This window comes from Diabrotica virgifera, chromosome 2, assembly GCF_917563875.1.
Source record: "Diabrotica virgifera virgifera chromosome 2, PGI_DIABVI_V3a".
NCBI classification, from domain to species: Eukaryota; Metazoa; Arthropoda; class Insecta; order Coleoptera; family Chrysomelidae; genus Diabrotica; species Diabrotica virgifera.
In genome coordinates, this window is record NC_065444.1 from 31,890,611 (window position 1) to 31,911,047 (window position 20,437).

Below are 20,437 nucleotides of genomic sequence, written 5' to 3' on the forward strand. Positions count from 1 at the left end.
TTTTTGTATTCACACCATTAATGGCCATTTGCTGGCTACTATTAGAACACTTCTGACCTATTTGTGGCCACAGCAACTGTTTAATAGTGGCTACTAATGGAACAGTTAAATCCAATTTTGGTCATATGACATAATTTACTGACTACTTTAAAAACACGCGTGTTCCCATAGTAGCCAGTTATACTCTACAGGGTGTTTTACTCGCAACGGACCGTTCGTTAACAAAATGATTTAAAAATATTTTGTAATAATCAAGGTATCCCAAAATGGGGTTGTAAAACAAAAATATATTTTTTTTATGGAGAACCCTGGAGTATGCATTTACTATACATTGACATTTATTTAAAACAAATAAGAAACGATACCGTTACCGGTAAAACATCATGTACATAAAAATATAACTAATAAATTTATTTATAAATGTTTGTTATTATTACAGATAATGGCACGGAGTAAAAAGAAAATTGAAATCAAGAAAAAAAATAATAATGTACGACAACGACCAAAACGAACATTTTTTCAATACGAACCTCAGCAAGTAAAGAATGCATTGGAAGCTATTCGAGGTCGAATGAAAGTAAGTACAGCATGTAATTTGTATGAAGTACCCCGTTCCACAATACGCAATAAGTTAAGTGGAAGAGCTCCAGAAACATCAGGCAAAGTCGGAAGAAGTCCAGTTTTAGGGAAGATCATAGAAGATCGGCTGGTACACTGGATCAAAAATAGAGCTAAAATGGGTTTTCCTATTTGTCGAGAAGGCCTTTATTTTTCAATAAAAAAATTGGTAGAAGACAGTCAACTAAAAACCCCTTTTAAAGCAAATACTCCTGGGAGGAAGTGGTTTCATCTATTTATGCGTAGATTTCCAGAACTCTCATTAAAGCAGTCTGAATACATAAATAGAGCCAGATCATTAATTACTGAAGAAAAAATCCGAAACTGGTTCAAAGAAACTTTGGATTTACTTGGAGATGATAAGCATGTTTTGGATGATCCGGCAAGAATCTGGAATATGGATGAGACGTCTTTCTATTTATGTCCAAAAGGCGGTTTAATTTTAGCGGAGAAAGGTCTTCCAGTTTACAATACTTCATCCTCCTCGGACAAACAAAATATAACCACTTTAATAACAGCAAATGCTTTAGGGAAAATGGCACCACCCCTTACACTTTTTAAATGTGATCGGCTTCCTGAGAAGATCTGCAAAAATATTCCAAGAGACTGGGGAGTTGGAAAATCACCCAAAGGATGGATGACATCAAAGTGTTTTTACGAATACTTTTCAAATGTGTTTATTCCTTTTACTCACGAAAGTAATATTGCGTTGCCGATTATAGTTTTTTTGGACGGACATTCCTCGCATTTAAGTTTGCCTTTAAGTCGATTGTGCATTGAGAATAAAATTATAGTTGTGTGTTTACATCCAAATACGACACACATCCTTCAGCCGTTGGATGTCAGTTTCTTTTTTCCGTTAAAAAGTAAGTGGAAAACTGAAGTAAAAATGTACAGATTTCACAACGGCAGAGATGTCAAAAAACATGACATTCCACAACTCCTTCAAAAAATAATGGATGAAACTGATTTTACTAAATCTCTACAAAATGGGTTTAAAACATGTGGACTTTTTCCGTTTTCTGCTAATAACGTAGATTATTCTAAAATCACATTAAAGAAAGAACCCATAGTAGTCTCTAGCAAAACGAAAACTTGTCTGACACATTTAAAATATTTGGAGTCTAAAATTCATCCCGACGTTTTAAAACAATTCAAACAGTCCAAATACGATGCTTTTGATGAATCATTGTACAATATATGGGTACAGTTTAAAAACGAAGAAGATTTATTACATGACCCTATTGAGAGTGTCAGCAAATTGTCGGCTGAGGAAATTCCTAACCATTATATGGTAGACAATTCCATTGTAATTGAAGTGGAAGATAATAATGTACTAACATCAACTCCAACAGTCTCTAATATTGTAGAATTTGACTTTCCAGAGTATAATAATGCTTCCTTTAAAGAAAGCAGTTTCATAGACAATGCTACAGAAATGTTAATAGATAAAGAGTTAGCAAAAAATTCTGATGTGGTTATGGACAATGAATCGATGGATCTATTGGAAAATAGCAGTGTTATTAATAAATTGACGGACTCGCCTATACCTTCAAATGTTGACTTAATGACTTCATCTGTTGGTACTACCATTGTCTATACTCCGAAAAGAAGGCCTGTAGACCTATTAAGTAACATTCTAATTTATCCCAGTGACGAAAACATTTCCAAGAAAACCAGAAAGCGTGAAACCTTACCTTCTGTGCTAACATGTAATACATGGTTGGAACTTGCGGTGGCTAAAGAAAAAGAAAAAGAACTTGAAATGGAATAAAAAGAAAAAAAGAAGCAAGACAAAGAGGCGAAAAGAGCCTGTAAAGAAGAGAATCTAAAAAAAACTTCTAGGAAAAATGGAATTAAGATAAAATCTAAAGAGACTAAAAAAAACCGAACTAATAAACAAAACAGTTTCCGTGAGTAATGTAAAGGCCCCTGAAGATGTAAAACAAGTAATTGGAAACGGGTTAGAAAAGACCAATCTCACACAAGAATCAGGGGAGGAACCTGTCTGTGAGGAGGCCAAAAATATACAGAATGTAGTTGAAGAGAACCCTCTTGACATATGTACTGCGGACAAAGTATCTACATACGTAATTGTACAGTACGAAAGTAAGTTTTTCCCAGGAATAATTACTGATGAAAAAAATGGCAAGGTTTTAATCAGCACAATGGAAAACTATGGGAATGATTGGAAGTGGCCACAAAAAAAGGATGAAATTTGGTATTAAAAGGATGAGGTAATGGAAGAAATTCAACCACCTTTAAAAAAAATTCAAGGGGTTACTTTTTTGTTGAAGAGATCAATAAATATTATAAATTTTAGTAATTCGTGTTGATTAAAACTGTTGTAATAACAATTTTTTTTATTAAAACTACTATCCTTTTCATGTAATTTTATTAACATTTCTAGTAATTAAATATAATTTTTCTACCTTTAGTAAAAAAATGTGTTAGGTAACTAAAAATACTAGAAACTATCATCCTTATCTATGTAGAATTTAAACAAATGGCCACAAATGGTTTCTGAATAAACAACATTAGGAGCAAAGTGGTCACAAATGGTACAAAGTTAGTTTTTATATGCTTTCTGAATTAAAAATACCTAACAAAATGTCCTTATAATTTAAATTCAAACGTAAGTGGCTATTAAATCAAACAAAGTTAACGTCATACGTTTGCTCAATTACAAGTCCGCAGCTCTAATTTTTGATTTTTAATGATTTATTAAGGCCAAGAAATTCCTTAAGATGGCCAAAAATGGTGCTGCTACCCTATGTGATAACCACGTTGCACCGCTCATTTTAAAAAATTAATTACTCAGTGATTTGACAACAGATTTTGAAAAACTTTATATCGCTGGATAGGTGAGTGACCTTTCTTTCAATTTACAAAAAAATATACTGGGTGTTCCATTAAAAAAAAAGTCAAAAACGTTTTTTTTTTAAATCCGCCATTTTTCTTTTCGTATTTGAAAGCGATATAAAAAGTTCAGTCCATTCAGACAAAACTTTTATTAAAATAAAAACATTTCAGCGAAAACCGCATATTTCTATCTTTAGCCGTTTAGAAGTTATAGGCAGTTAAAATGGGGGAAAATATACGTGGACACCCGGTATTTACTTAAACGTAAGCTTGTTTCCATTTGAGTTGTGCAATCCTTTCATATTTTTTGACATCTTGCTCTTTTTCTTGATGAATATTGGCGACCATCATTGTATTTTTTATCTTATCTACAAAACCGCGAAAAAGCTGTACTGATGGTGTATTAAATCAGACTCTGAGGTTCTTTAACCATGATGTTCTTCTTCTTCCTGGACTTCGCTTTCCAAATGTTTTTTCTTTCAGTTGATAAGTTCATAAAAAAATCTTTTTTATTATATTTCTATACAGGGTGATTGATTAGTGAAGTAAAGCTCAATAGATCCGCTATTGTAATAGATAGCAATAAAAGTTAATGACAAAAATTGTAGACAACTTTGAGATTCATATTACAAAATTAGTTAGAATGTTACAGGGTGTTCGATAACCTAGTGGCAGACCAAACTTATGTTTTTTTAAATGGAACACCCTATATTTTATTTTATATTCGAAATCTTCTTAACTGCCCCAACACAAAAATATAAAGGTTTTTTATGTTATATAGGGTATGTACAAAGTTATAACCAATTTTATATGAAAATCGTAACAAGTTCAACATCCTGTATAAATAAAAATAAGCACAACAGAAATGGTTTATTGGTGCGATATTTTTTTTATTGATTTTCAAAATTTTCATAACTGATTTATGCTGCTAATTTTCTTTATATCAAGTACAGGGTGAGTCAAAACGCAAGTACATCATTTTCTCAGTAATTTTAAATGGAACACCCTGTATTTTATATCACTACTGAAAAGTACCATTACCGTACTTTAATTTTTATATAATCTTCCCTATGTTTAGATTTATTAGTTTTCGAGATATTTTCATTTCTCAGAGCCAATTGTTAATTAGGTCTCTAAATTTTTCCAAATTTTAAGTAAGCCATGACTGAACTGTTTTTATGAAACGTAGCTTCATCCCCAAATAGTACATTATCCAAGAAATATATCTGTTGATTGATTTTATCTAAGACCCATTCACAAAATAATATTCTTTTTTCAAAATCTTCCTGAATTAATACTTGGTGCATTTGAATGCGGTAAGGGTGCATTCTGTTTTTTGCAAGAATTTTTAGCACAGAGTAGTAAGTTTGTTCTTTTTCTTTGGAAATATTTCGAATACTTGTATGTGGATCTTCAGTAACTGCCAGCAACACATCTATTTCGTTTTCCTCTGTTACAGTACTTTTTGTTCGTTCGTGTTTTTTATGCCTAACTGAACCAGTGCGGTTAAACCGATTATTCAATCTTTCAAAAATTGTTTTTGTAGGTTGACGTCTCCCAGGGAACCGCTCATAATAAATTCTTACTGATAATAATGCATTTTTATTGCACTCCCCCAATATCCGGCCAGATTTACCATTTCCTCAACAGTAAAATTCAACTCAACTATTTAATAACACAATAACAGTTTTGTCACGATAAACTGCCAGTTTTCGACCACTTAGTCATGGCTTACTTAAAATTTGGAAAAATTTAGACACTTATTAATAATTTGCTCTGAAAAATGAAAATATCTCGAAAACTAATAAATTTAGACATAGGGAATATGACATAAAAATAACGTATGGTAATGGTACTTTTCAATAGTGATATAAAATATAGCGTGTTCTATTTAAAATTACTGAGAAAATAATATACTTGCGTTCTGACTCACCCTGTATTCGGTATAAAGAAAATTAGCAATATTAATCAGCTCTGAAAATTTTGACAATCAGCAAAAAATATGGCAAAATAAACCATTTCCGTTGTGCTTATTTTTATTGATACAGGATGTTGAACTTGTTACGATTTTCATATAAAATTGGTTATAACTCTGTAATACCCTGTATAACATAACAAACCTTTATATTTTTGTGATGGGACAGTTAAGGAGATTTCGAATATAAAATAAAATACAGGGTATTCCATTTAAAAAAGCTTAAGTTTCGTTTGCCACTATGTTATCGAACAACCTGTAACATTCTAACTAATTTTTTAATATGAATCTCAAAGTCATCTACAATTTTTGTTATTAACTTTTATTGCTATCTATTACTATAGCCGATATATTGAGCTTTACCCCACTAATCAATCACCCTGTATATTATATGAGTGTGTGTATATCTGTATGTATATGTTACGGACAATGATGTAAATCCGGCCAATAACGTTAATGGCCGGCCAATAACGACAATGGCCGGTTGAATTGGTCATTGTCGACAATGGCCGGCCATTAACGTTATTGTCCATAGAAACTGGACATTGATGATAATTTTAAATTCTTGATAACATATTTCTATCATTGCCCGGCCAATGTCGACAATGCCCGCTGTTAATCGATCAATGTTGATATTTTGAATAAAAGATAGGTTATGTGTAGTTTTACTATTGTTTACTTCATGTGTGTATATTGTGTATTGTTTTCGTGTTGAAATTAATAAAATATAAGGTTTATTTCCCCGATTTAAGATTATTTAAGCTTGTAAAATATCATGCATTACGAACAAAAATTTCTGAAATTCAACACAAATACTTAGAAGAAGTACGGTTTAAATTACTATTTTGAATAAGTAAAGAAGAAGAATAATAATAAAATAACTCAATGAAAGAAAAGAATACTAAAATTGTCTTATCTTTAGCATATAAGTAAAATACCATATACCATCCGAACAGAGAGTTCGACGGAAACGACTAAATTTTTGGTAGCTATAGAAAATGGGTAATAAATATAAGAAAACAACTAGGAAATATAAGAATAAGTAGAAGTAGATGAAAATAAGTAATAAAACAGGATTTAAATGCACTTTAGAGTACACAGTAGTGCGTATAAAAAGAATGTAGAAAAAATAGTACGTATAAAAAGAACGTATAATATGACAATGCATGGATATATTCTCTTGGGCTTTGGGAAGTTACGACAAAATAAGAAAGTAATTAAAGAAGAACTACCAAAAAAAACTGTAAAAAGTATCAAAATGCTAAGAATACCAATATTTGCAGCTGTAAATATATTTTAAATCAATTATGCTGAAATATATAATTAAATTATTGTAACCGGCCATACTTTTTTGACCCATAACATATGAAATTATAGTTTAATATATAAATATTAGTAAAAAAAGTAGTCAAAAAGTACCTAAATAGGTAGATATAGAATTACTGCAAAAATTAAATATAGAAATGAAATATGTGAAAATAGTATTTATTAATGCCTTGTATAATGCTTGCCAACAAACGAAAAATTTACAGTTTCAAATCTTTAAATAAGACAAGTAGCGTTGGTGCGCCAGTGAAACGAAATTTTGAGTTGCCTCTGCCTGTCAAATTTTCCCTGGTATTCTCTGTCTCTCTCTAGGACCTCTCTCTTGTATGTTGGTCGCAATCTCGCTTCACTGTTTGAATGGGACGGGGCCATTCCATCCGTATTTCGTTGGTGCAAATGAAAGGAATAAATTCGTTATTTCGTAAACCGGCGACTTTAAGGAAAAATCCCGAAATAGGTCGATTTTTATTTTTAAATCAAGATATCTTGACATATATGTCATACTAGTGACGTCATCCATCTGGTCGTGATGACGTAATCGATGATTTTTTTAATGGAAATAGGGGTCGTGTGCTAGCTCATTTGAAAGGTTATTCAATTCTCTATTCAGTAATATAAACATTTACATAATTATTTATACAGTGTGTCCAAAATAAATTTTTGAATTAAATTATTTGACAAAAAAAGAGAAATGGATGTAATTTATTTAATTCAAAATACATTTTATTGTTACCCGAAAATAGAGAAAAAGGTTTATTTCACCATTAAACATTACTAATCGATTAAATTCAATGATCAAGCCAGCTCCCGCCAGCACCTGCCTCTTGGAAGTTTAAACATTAATTTAAGCGTAAAACCATTGTTTATTTGTGAAATAAACATTTTTTTCTGATTCAAGACAGCAGTAAAATGTATTTTGAATTAAATAAATTACATACATTCTTTTTTTTTGTTAAATAATTTAATTAAATTTTTCTTGTCACCCTTTATAATTAATTATATAAGTGTTTATGTTACTGAATAGAGAATTGAATAACCTTTCAAATGAGGTAGCACACGACCCCTATTATTATTTTAAAAAAAAGTCATCGATTACGTCATCTCATCACACCCAAATGGATGACGTCACTATAATACGCCATATATGCCAAAATATCATAATTTAAAAATAAAAATCGACCTGTCTCGGAATTTTTTCTTCAAGTCGCCGGTTTACGAAATAACGAATTTATTCCTTTCATTTGCACCACACTGCATATAAAAATATTATTATTTCCTTGTTTGTATTTATGAATATGTTACCCATATTATGATAAATAAAGACGTTTTATTTGTTTTTAATAACTACTTATATTTCTGCAACTACGTTCAGACACATCTTAGTATCTCCTTTTAAACACTTACTGACTCACACCGATTATTATCTTCTGAGGCATCGATTTATCAACATTGGCCATTTGCTTCTGGGCACTGTCGTTATTGACCGATTATTGATGAAAAATCTAATTCTACGTTAAGTTTTTACAACATTGGCCAATAGCTACGGTTATTGTCGTTAATGGCCGGGCGTTGTCGTTAATAACCAAGGAAAATGGACATTCACGACAATGCCCGGCCATTAACGTCAATGTCCAATTTACATCATTGACCGTAACATATATATATATCGTGTATCTGACACGAAACAGCATAGTAATTTATTATACCTATTTGCATCGAACAATGTGTGATTGCGAAATCTTGGTTCGCTTAAAGAGCTTCATTATCTAAATGCCATCTAGAAAATTTATTAACGAGTTAACTTCAGTATGCGCCTTTTGTCGTAACCGATAGCTTTAAATAATAATGTACGGTCTAAATTTAGATTAAATTTAAATATAGTTCTTTTTTAAGAATAGGGTGAACTGACCACCGCAAAGGAGTTATTTATTATACACGATGTAAACACAATAGGACAAAAACACAGAAGTCTACAATTTATACCGCATATACTTATTAAATCATACTAATAACTGGGAAAGAAGAGCTGCTTAATTAAAAATCTGCAAACTAATCAGATCAATATGAAAAATTAAAAGAGGAAACACTACCAGATAAATGAATGGTGTTATCTATTCTCACAATACAGGAACAAGATTATTTAAAAATTACAAATATATTTCCATCATAAACAAAACGCACTAGGTATTAAAAGGAATAACAACAGAAATACTAACAATATATAACATCATTAGCCATTTTGAGTCCACCACTGAACATAGACTTCCCGTAATTGATTTCTTTGCATCCACCTTCAATCCAGTTATGGTCCAATAAAAAGCCATTTGGTGATTAATCTTTGTGGGCTTTTTAAATAAGTTTTCATGACATATAGTTTGTGTAACAAAATAAATTCTATAAGAGTTTCACTTCCCTTTCGTTTCTATCGCCATATCCGTGAGCTCCAACTACAAACTTTAAATCATCCTGCTTCTGGTATATTTTGGCGTTTAGGTCTCCCATCAATAAAGTATTGTTGGTAGTTATTACCTTTTGTATCGCAGTGTTAACGTCATCGTAGAACTATTCAAATTCTTCATATGTGATGGCACTGATGGGCGCATATACCTGGATGAATCGTATATATTTCAATAAGTAATTTGTTATTTAACTTTGTAGATACGGTATATAACTTTATCACTTATGCGTTTAATTCTATTCTTTGCCATATTCTGCCATTTCATTCTTTGCCGTTCTACACCATCATTGGAAGATTCTCGTCTTTAATACAATAGGTTTCCCGACGAAAGTACCATTTGTTCGTTATGTTCGTTAAAAGAGCAGGAAAAGAAGAAAATAAAAATAAATAGTTAATTTATAAGTAGTCCTGGTTATGATACTTACCAACACAGTGTTGACTTGGAAATTATATCTCCTTGATCTACTTGATCTACAAGAAGACTATATTGTGGTCCACAATGTAACCTTTGAACAACAGTGTTTTTGATGCAGGGAGCGTATCGAAGATATTCTGAAAACAATGTTGTTGATTTTAGTTTTGATTTAATAAAATGATTTTTTTTTCTACAGACATGTAACAAAAATTGTCGTAATAAGGAAATAACATAGCAAAAAGTTAATGTATTCTAAATAAATATAGACAAGTCTACACAAATAGAAACAAATAACTCCCTTACAGAATTTAAATAAAAGGGAAGACATAAAATGCTTTCTGCGTAAATTCTGGACTGAGACAGGGAGATACGATGTCCCCATTGTTGTTTAGCCTGGCATTAGAATACGTCATGCAAAAAATGTATCCTAAAACCAAACCAGATATAAGCCACATGTGGCTTTTTGAAGGATTATTTCTGGCTCTTAATAAATGTACCTGAATTACTTTTAAATTTTTGTGTTTCAAATGTCTTACAGATACTGACAACAAATTATAAAAGACTAAGTGTAACATCAGGATTTAGACAAGAAGACCCTGTATCACAGTTGCTATTCAATTTGGCCTTAGAATATGTTATAAGTAAAATATCATCTGAGCTGACAGGGGATTTGCGAATCGACGATTAAACTATTGTTGGCCTTTGCTGATGATTTAGATGCAGTCGTTCATTTAAAAAGAGACGTGATAGAGGTGTTTTCAGAACTCGAGGAAGAAACAGGTAGCCTAGGCCTTCGAATAAATGAAGAGAAGAAATACATGATAGTAACCAAAAATCCAAGACCAAGAGTTAGGCAGAACATAACTATTAATTACCACAATTTCGAAGTAGTAAAAGAGTTTAAATATCTAGGAGCTGTAATCACATATTCCAAGCACATATAAAAAGAGATATCAGCAAGGATAGGTGCGTGGAATTATACTCCCTGTTATCATTATTAAGATGCTAAAAAGACAATCTAAATTAAGATTTTTAATATCTTTTTGGGACGTATTCGTCCCATTATTACATATGGAAGTGAAACATGGACTCTACATCAGTGGGAAATAAATATGCTGCTGGATTTTGAAAATAACATTGTCAGAATGATATTTAGCCTTCAAAAAGATGAATTGACAGGAGAGTGGAGAAGCTGCCGCAAAGCTGAATTGGTGACTATATGGTAGGTACTGAAAACATCGTCAGGCATATAAAAGCTAACCGGATAAGATGGGTAGGTCATGTGGTAAGATTAGAGGTAGACAGAGTGTTAAAAACAATGTTTTCTGATCGACCAGACGGTAGAAGATCAGTAGGCCGTCTCAGAAAAAGATGGAAGGATGATTAAGGATCAAAGTATCCTGAAATAGTAAAGGCTGGTTGTAGAATTATTTGCATATTTGAAACAACAATGTGAACCATTTTATTTCGCTTTAAAACTTGTGAAATCAAAACTCTAAGAGAAGAATTTAATACCTTTGCACTTTTTAAATAATTGTTAATTGCGGCTCGCGAAAAATTTCAAATTTTGAAAAATGGCTTGTACTACCAAGGAGCTTTGCCACCCCTGCTATATATAATCATCACCTCGAAGCAGTTAATTTAAATATCTAGGAACAACAATCACCAAGAACAACAAACTATAGTTCATTCGCTTTCAAGATGAGCTAGTTTCAGATGCCTGATTCATGGGATATCCGTGTCATCGTAGCTTGTCTTTGGTTAGAAATTAATTTATTCTATATTATAAATTAATTTTTAACCAATGACAAGCTGGACCACACGAAAGACCCACGAATGAGTCTTCTGAATCTGGCGTCTTAGCTCATCTTGAAAGCGAATGAACTATATAACGGGAAGTTGAAATGCGAATAATGGCGAGAAATAGATATGTCTTTAAATTGCAACTTCTAAAGAAGTCAAAGTGATCTCACAAGTTGCAAAAATTAAGATAAACAGAACCATAATACGGCCATAAGTCGTTTCATATAGTGCGGCCGATATGTGAAACAATTGCACATTTAATGATACAAGCATATAATTTGGACCACATATACTACACATATAAAGGTTCAAATTTAGATATGAGGCCATCTCAGATTTTTCATTTTACAAAAATGGCGGGGATTCAAAATGGCGACTATACATATGTGACTAATAGCACGATAACTTTTGAACGAGACGTCAGATTTCAACCTTTGGTATATAGGTTCTTTTTTTATTTACAAGAGGGATGTGGTGAACCGAAAGAGTCGGTTTACCAGAATTCTGTGTTTTTACTGGTTGTTTATGTAAAAATATGTTTTTCAATTTTTTCCCTCTGTATGTACTAATTTTTGAAAAAGGTAATACCGCAATTGAAAAGAGCGTAGAAATATTTTGTTGAAAATGTTTTTAACTTTTTGGTTATGTTAATTACCATTTAATAAATGCATAACGTATCTTCACATGTACCTATGTGTGGCAAATTCGTGCAAACATTATAAGAATTATTGTGCATTTAATGGTAGAAGCATATAATTTGGACCACATATACTACACACATCAAGGTTCAAATTTAGATAAAAGGCCATCTCAGATTTTACCTTTTACAAAAATGGCGGGCATGCAAAAATGGCGACTATACATATGTGACTTATAGCACGATAACTTTTGAACGAAAAGTCCGATTTCAACCAAATTTGGTATATAGATTCTTTTTTTGATGTGTAAGATCAAGGTCTTGAACTGGAAGAATCGATTTACCAGAAGTTGTGTTTTTCCTGATTTTTATATAAAAACATGTTGTTTTTGTACCAATTCTTTCACCCTGTATATACTAATTTTTCAAAAGGTTAATACCGGCGTTGAAAAGAGCGTAAAAATATTTTTTAGGAAATATTTTGAACTATTTAATTATGTTAATTACCAATTAATAAATGCATAACGTATCTTAACATGTTATGTACCTATGAAACTATGTGCGGCGCATTAGTGCAAATAATAAATATAACTATTATTGTACATTTAATGGTAAAAGCATATAATTTGGAACACACACTACACATACAAAGATTCAAATTTAGATATGAGGCCATCTCAGATTTCGTCTTTTACAAAAATGGCGGGCATTCAACATGAATCTACCGCACATAGGTACGTGTGAAGATATGTTATGCATTTATTAAATGGTAATTAACATAACTAAAAAGTTCAAAATCTTCCCTAAAAAATATTTTTACACTATTTTCAATGGCGGTATTACCTTTTTGAAAAATTAATATATACAGGGTGAAAGAATTAAAAAAAAAACAACAACATATTTTTACATAAAAACAGTAAAAACACAACTTCTGGTAAACCGATTCTTCCGGTTCAAGACCTCGATCTTATTCATCAAAAAAAGAAACTTACTACCAAATTTGGCTGATATCGGACTTTTCGTTCAAAAGCTATCGTGCTATTAGTCACATATTAATAGCCGCCATTTTGAATGCTAGCCATTTTTGTAAAATGCAAAATCTGAGATGGCCTCATATCTAAATTTGAACTTTTGTATGTGTAGTAGACCACATAATATACTACATATTATGTGGTCCAAATTATATGACTCTACCATTAAATGTACAATAATTCTTATAATATTTGCACGAATCTGTCACACATAGGTACATGTGAAGATACGTTATGCATTTACTAAATGGTAATTATAATTAACATAAATAAAAAGTTCAAAATATTTCCTAAAGCATATTCTTATGCTCTTTTTAATAGTGGTGTTACCATTTTGAAAAACTAATATATACAGGGTGAAAAAATTGAAAATAAATTAGTTACATAATATAAAATAGTTTTACATAAAGAACTAGAAAAAACACAACTTCTGGTAAACCTATTCTTCCAGTTCACGACATCGATCTTGTAAATCACAAAGCGAACGTAAGTACCAAATTTGGTTGAAATCGGACTTTTCATTCAAAAGATATCGTGCTATTAGTCATGTATGTATAGTCGACCATTTTGAATGACCGCCATTTTTGTAAAAGGCAAAATCTGAGATGGCCTCATATCTAAATTTGAACCTTTACATGTGCAGTATATATGGACCAAATTATACGCTTGTATCATTAAATGTGCAATTCTTATAAAAAATTTCACGAATCTGCCGCACTAATAATACTTCGTGGGAACGTAAAATTATTCCAGAAATATGGTCCATGCAGAGATATCGTGATAAGAGAGTTTATCTGGAGAAAATGAGGGTACGACAATGGGAAATAGTGGCATAGGAACTACAAACGGAAGGCTATAGTAAATGGGGCAAACACGCACAAAGATTGACGATGATGAATCTGAAGTAAAGTAATTACTTTATAACAACTTTTTAACTATAACTGCATAAAATTCAAAAAGTATTGGTATTGACCGTACCGTAAGTGGATCACACATGATATCAATGTAAAAAGAATCGCACTATTTTATGCCCTTCTAAATTATAACCTAATATACAATGCGTCCATAAAGTAACGCATAAATTCATTATTTCGTAAACCGGCGACTTTAAGGAAAAATCCCGAAACAGGTCGATTTTTATTTTTAAATTAAGATTTTTTGGCATATATATCATACTAGTGACGTCATCCAGTGAAGACGTAATCGATGATTTTTTAAAATGAGAATAGGGGTCGTGTGATATCTCATTTAAAAGGTTATTTAATTATCTATTCATCAATATAAACATTATCATAATTTTTTTTGCTTTCGCATTGCAACTGAATAAAAATGGTATACATTTTTATTTTATAGTCGTATTACTCCGTAGGGTAACTAGGTGCATTTTCCGTTGGAACTTTACCAAGCTGCAGACGAGGGATGTGAATTGCATAGTGTAAAATTCCTTCCCTCTGTCTTCACTGCAGCATCCATTTGGCTTGCAAATTGTAGAAGCCTTGGAGGTGTCACCAGGAAAGTGTACCAATAAGTTTTTCAATTTAAAAATCTTTTAGTAATATTTTTAATATTTTCAATATTATTAATGTTGCTATTAGGATTGAAAAACTTCATCTTTCAACTGCCAGATGACGCTAGTCACCTACCCTATTTGTTTCAGTTGCAATGTGTGGGAAAAGCTCTCGGTGCTGGTCAGTTAGGATATGGAGAACAAGCCTGCGCTCTCTCCGATGAGATTCCAATAAGAATCGAAAATCGCGATTCAGAGAGCTGGATTGCACTCCGTATTCTAATTTAAAAGTAAGATTGTTTTGCCTTCGCATTGCCACTGAATAAAAATGGTATATATTTTTATTATTATAATTATTTATACAGGATATCCAAAAAAAAATTTTTAAATAAAATTAATTGACCAAAAAAGATGAATGTATGTAATTTATTTAATTCTAAATACAATTTACTGATGTCAGAAAACAAAAAAAAATTTATTTGAAAAATTAACATTGATTTTTGCTTAAACTAAATGGTCAAACTGTTAAGAGACAGGTGGGTGGCAGCTTTTACATTGAATTTGAGCGAAAAACCATATTTATTTGTGAAATAAACAATTTTTCCTGTTGTCTGACAACAACAAAACGTATTTTGAATTAAATAAATTACATACATTCTTCTTTTTCTCGCAATTAATTTAATTAAAAAACATTTTTTTAAAACACCTTGTATAAATAATTATGTTAATGTTTATATTAGTGAATAGAAAATTGAATGCCCTTTAAAATGAGCTATCACATGACCCTTATTCTCATTAAAAAAAGTCATCAATTACGTCATCTCGCCCAGATGGATGACGTCATCAGTATGATATATATTCCAATAAATCGCAATTTAAAAATAAAAATCGACCTGTTTCGGGATTTTTCTTTAAAGTCACTGGTTTGTGAAATAATGAATATGAGTTACTTTATTAATTAAATAAATACCAAATTGCTTACCTTTTTGATAAGTAGGTTGTGTACACATCTCATGTACACTTTCAATGGGACTCTCCACAGCTCTATTAAACTGTCTTCTCTGCTGGTCTGTGAAACATTCGTCTGTATATTCTTTTAAACAATCTACAAACTGATTCCACGTGTTGCAGACTAGATCTATGTCATTTAAATTGTCTGGGAAAACTAAATGGGCTTCTTTAACCAAAGGATCAGCTATTCGTATACATCTGTCATACTCAGCTTTCGAACAATCCATTTTGGCATTCACCAGCATTGGAATCAGCGTCGGTAAAAGTGTTCGCCACATTTTCTGAAAATAAAAATTGAGATTTAAAAATATAATAAATTTTAGAGTTTGTCAAATCACCTTAATATTGATCTACAGAATTAAGTACGAATTGTTGATATAAGAATTGCAACAAGTAGTAGATGAAGTTAGAGGGAAGATGATCATACTCAGTGATTTTACCGCTCGAATAGACAACCAAAACATAATGGTAGGGGAACCCAAGCGCGGATTTTTGCAGTTACTCGAGCACGTCCAAAAATCATATGGGGAGAAACCTTGTACCTCTACCTTATACAGACTGTTAATACAGGGGAATTCATTAAGGGGTCACCGAAAAAAAAACCTATCCTTATAAAAACTCGAAATCGTCAGAGGTCATATAAGGTAAGTCAAATCGTCATATAAGATAAGTTAAAAACATGCAAAACAGTGTATGTATATTTAAAAAATCTGACGATTTGAGCGGGGCGTAAGGAAATGGGCTGGTGTAATGGAAATGAGTCACAAGGTTTCACAAAAAAAAACGAATATTGCGCAAAATGAACATCAGATAAAAAAACTGAAAAATACGTGTTCAATATTTTTTAAAAATCTATCGATTGATATCAAACACGACCACCCACGGATGTGTGGTGGGAGTTATTTTAAAGATGTACTTTAAAGGTGTAAAGGTAAGTTAAAGGTTTGGTGGAGATATACGTTCATCAAAGATAATCGATGTAAGATGCCTCAACTCAGTAGATAGCCTAGTATTATGTCAAATAAGAATCAGCAACAGAGAAACAAGCATCAACACAAACAAAAATCAGAGTCGAAGGAGTAAATACAGAATCCACGGAATACTTATGCAGAAAAAATATATCACAGAAGATTGCTGAGAATGAAATAAAATATTACATATAAAACGATAATATCGAGTAAATCTGGCAAAACTCAAAGGTAACATAATTAACGCAGCAACAGAATCACTCTGAGAGAGGAAAGTAACGAATACTAACATAACAAAAAAGAAAATGCCAGAGTTTAGAGAGAAAGTGAAGATAAAATGTGAAGAAAAGGACAAATGCTTTTTACAATACGGATCAAAATAAACACAAGAGGCATACAACCACTATACACGAATCAGAAAAGAAACGAATAATTTAGTCAGACAAAAAATAAAAAGAGAACACTAGTAGAGCTTCTCAAAACTGATGGAACACGACTTGCATGGAACACAAAAAGAAATTTTTGATGCTAGAAGTTTTTTTTAACAAAAACAAACCTTTTTTTAAACACTTTAAAAAAGTTGTAATGAATTTTCCCCGAAAAGGGCTCCGTTTTTGGGTTATTTCAAATTGAAATATTCGATTGGGAATTTGACGAAGAAGAACCTAATTTCATTAGTTACAACTCTGCTTCTACTGGGTCTACGTACCTCATGCATACACCATTTTTTTTTCTGTTTTTTATATCTGCGAAAAATCGTCCAAAACATTTTTTTTGTTAAAAATGAACATATTCACTCGCAAATAACTCGAAAAGTATTAACTTAGTGAAAAAACTCTATAGAACAAAAGTTACTTAGAATTAGTAATTTTATATAATAATTGATGGATTAGACCGTTACTTGATGGAAGTTCATTTTCTATATGCTGTTGATAATATTCATATGTATGACAGAAATTCTAGTTTCCACAATTATTCGACACGAGGTGGCGACTTGCTGAGGGTACCTGGTCATAGATCGAGTAAATTTGAAATGTCAGTAAAGTATATGAGCATTAGATTGTTTAACGTTTTACCAAAAAAATATAGAACAATGAATAAATATTTATTTAAGAAATCCATTAAAAGCGTATTGCTTACCAAATGTTATTATACTGTGGAAGAGTTTGTTTCGGACAGAAATATTACCTAAATGTTATCAATTCTATCTACCTTAAAATGTTTATAAAATTTATAAATGTATTAATTTTATTGTTTGTTTGTTTGTAAAACTAATGACATGTCCTATACATTGTATGTCTTAAAGGATGAATAAATATTATTATTATTATTATTATTATACTTCCACAAAATTTATTATAACTATGTGACTTTATATTATAATATTATAACTATGTGAGTTTACTATGTGTTTGCCTTTTTAGGGGGCACTACATTTTATATAATTTCGAACTTATTTTGAACGTATATTTTTTCACCCCCAAGAAAATATTTTTCACTCCGTATTTCCCAATTTTTGTAAAATGGAGGGGATGTAGAATTGTAAAGTTTTCTTATATAATAATAGAAAATTTCAACTACCTATTCCCAAATTTTTATCCTTCCTTTATTTTTGTGGAGGTTTTCGTAAAAGTTTGTGTTCCCTGTTCGGGCTAATAAGCCAAATGACAACAAATAGGACGGCATAAGGACGGTGAGAGACGGTTTCCCAATAGAAGGACGATCAATGGGAAGACAACTTACTGGAGTCACATTGAAATAACAGTCATCCCTACACAAAAATAAGAAGAAGAAGAAATTGAGGGCTAGATTTTAATTTAATAATGCATGTAAACATATTAACAATATTTTAATAAAAAGTAAAATGGTGGATGCATCCGATATTGCAACAAATAATAATGCCGTTGAATGTCGTTTGAATTTTCTTCTTGTTCCTAATAAATTCATGACCTATTTTAAGCAAAATAACGCAACAAAGTCTGCCGCATGCAAATACTGACAATTTGTCTACCCCAAACTAGGTTAATGTTTTTCATAAAAAGTTCCTTGGTCATGGGTTTTCCTCGAAGGGGTTGATTTAAAATGAAGATAAGCTTCCTTTCTAAGATTGGGTCTATGCGTGTCGGAAGGTTAGTCATCGTAGCTGGATACTTAATTATTTAATTTTATCTTTAACTCAAGGTGGCTATTTTCACAATAAACTATCTAGAAATAAGAAACATGCCATTATGCCAGTTGAAAAAATTCGTGAATAAGGCCGCTATCGTGAAATTTAATCAAAAATAATCTTCATCTTAGATACTTAGCTCGTAACAATATTTTTATTTTGTTTTATGGAAGTGGTAAAATGTAAGAAAATTATAACAATTCCAGAAACTAAAATCTTGCAAAATTTGCTGCTTTGATTGGGCCTTTTAAGAGGTTTTTCGTACTTTTTAAGGTCAGAAAGTTTCTTTGCATACTTATTGATTAAAAATAAAACGAACAGCTCGAAACCTCCCTACGCATCTGGTATTTATAGATCTGAAGAAAGCTTATGATACAGTCCCTTTAAAACTGTTATTTATTGTCTTGACGAAAACGGACCTTAGTAAAACATATCTAAAAGCACTACTGAACATCTATAAAAGTCCTCAGAGCACGGCAAAAACAGAAAATACTTTCTCAAGGGTATTTACAGAAACGAAAGGTTTGAGACAAGGATGTTGTCTTTCCTCTACCCTATTCAAAATATATGTGCAAGAGGCACTGCACCAGTGGAGACAAAAATGTGCGGGAATGGGGTTAAAGTTTAACAACCATTATCTAACAACGCTATTCTTTGCAGATGATCAAGTACTAATTGCAAGATGTGAACAAGATGCAGATTATATGCTTAGAAATCTCAAGATGAATACGAAAAATGGGGGATGAGTATGAATATGTCGAAAACAGAATATATGCGACTAGACAGTGAAGACGAAGACCTGGATTTGGAAATTAGACAAATTAAGGTGCTACGAATACAAATATTTAGGAAGTATTATCTGCAGTAAAGGGACAACGGAACGACATATCGATTATAGAGTGCAACAAGGCAGGAAGAGTGTTCAAATTCTGAAGTCGATACTTTGGTTCAATAGAGCTACTTTAAAAACTAAAATAACAATCTACAAAGTAATTGTCCCATTCTTACATATGGAGCAGAATGTTGGCAAATGACAGCAGAAGGAAAGAAAAAAGTTGGCACGGTTGAAATGGACTACCTGAGAAAAGCTTGTCGTATATCAAGAGCAGAACGTATATCTAATACTGAAATTAGGAGAAAATCAGATAGAGTACATAAAACTTCGGAAAGAATAGAAACTACACAGTTAATGTGGTATGGACACGTGCAACGGATGGACCGCAACAGATGGCCAAAATGACCTATTGAATATAATCCAAGTAATAGAAGGAAACGAGGAAGACCAGCCAAGTCTTGGATACAAGGTGTTAGGGAAACCATGAAAGACACCTAGAGAGATAGAAAAAGATGACGATCGAAATGCGGGAAGCGGCAGAAGCTGTAGGATCCCCGCTCTTATAATTCTTTTTCTTGGTCCGACGGTTGTCTTCCATTCTTCCACATGGCTTAACATGGCAATATTTTGGATCACATCTGATACTTTTCACAGTACATAAATCACATTGATCCAATTTTATGAATTTTACGTCAGATTCTACATGATGGCTTAAAAAATATGAAATTCAAGTGACAATCCTGTAATTTTTTTTTTATTAAAAAACCTAGACCTTGTTGACTCGTTGTCCTATTTAGTCCTGCGTGTTAACTCGTTATCTCATA

General features: G+C 31.8%; 1 protein-coding gene across 1 annotated transcript in view; it reads right to left on the reverse strand.

Moving 5' to 3' along the window:
• Positions 1-20,437, reverse strand: part of LOC114327275 (uncharacterized) — a 103,344-nt gene that overhangs the window by 23,814 nt on the left and 59,093 nt on the right. Inside the window, exons 2-3 of the mRNA XM_028275831.2 lie at positions 15,615-15,924; positions 9,665-9,791 (exon numbers count right to left, since the gene is read on the reverse strand). Coding sequence (XP_028131632.1) covers positions 9,665-9,791; positions 15,615-15,921 — 434 coding nt within the window. The 5' untranslated portion in view covers positions 15,922-15,924. The remainder of the gene's footprint in view (positions 1-9,664; positions 9,792-15,614; positions 15,925-20,437) is intronic.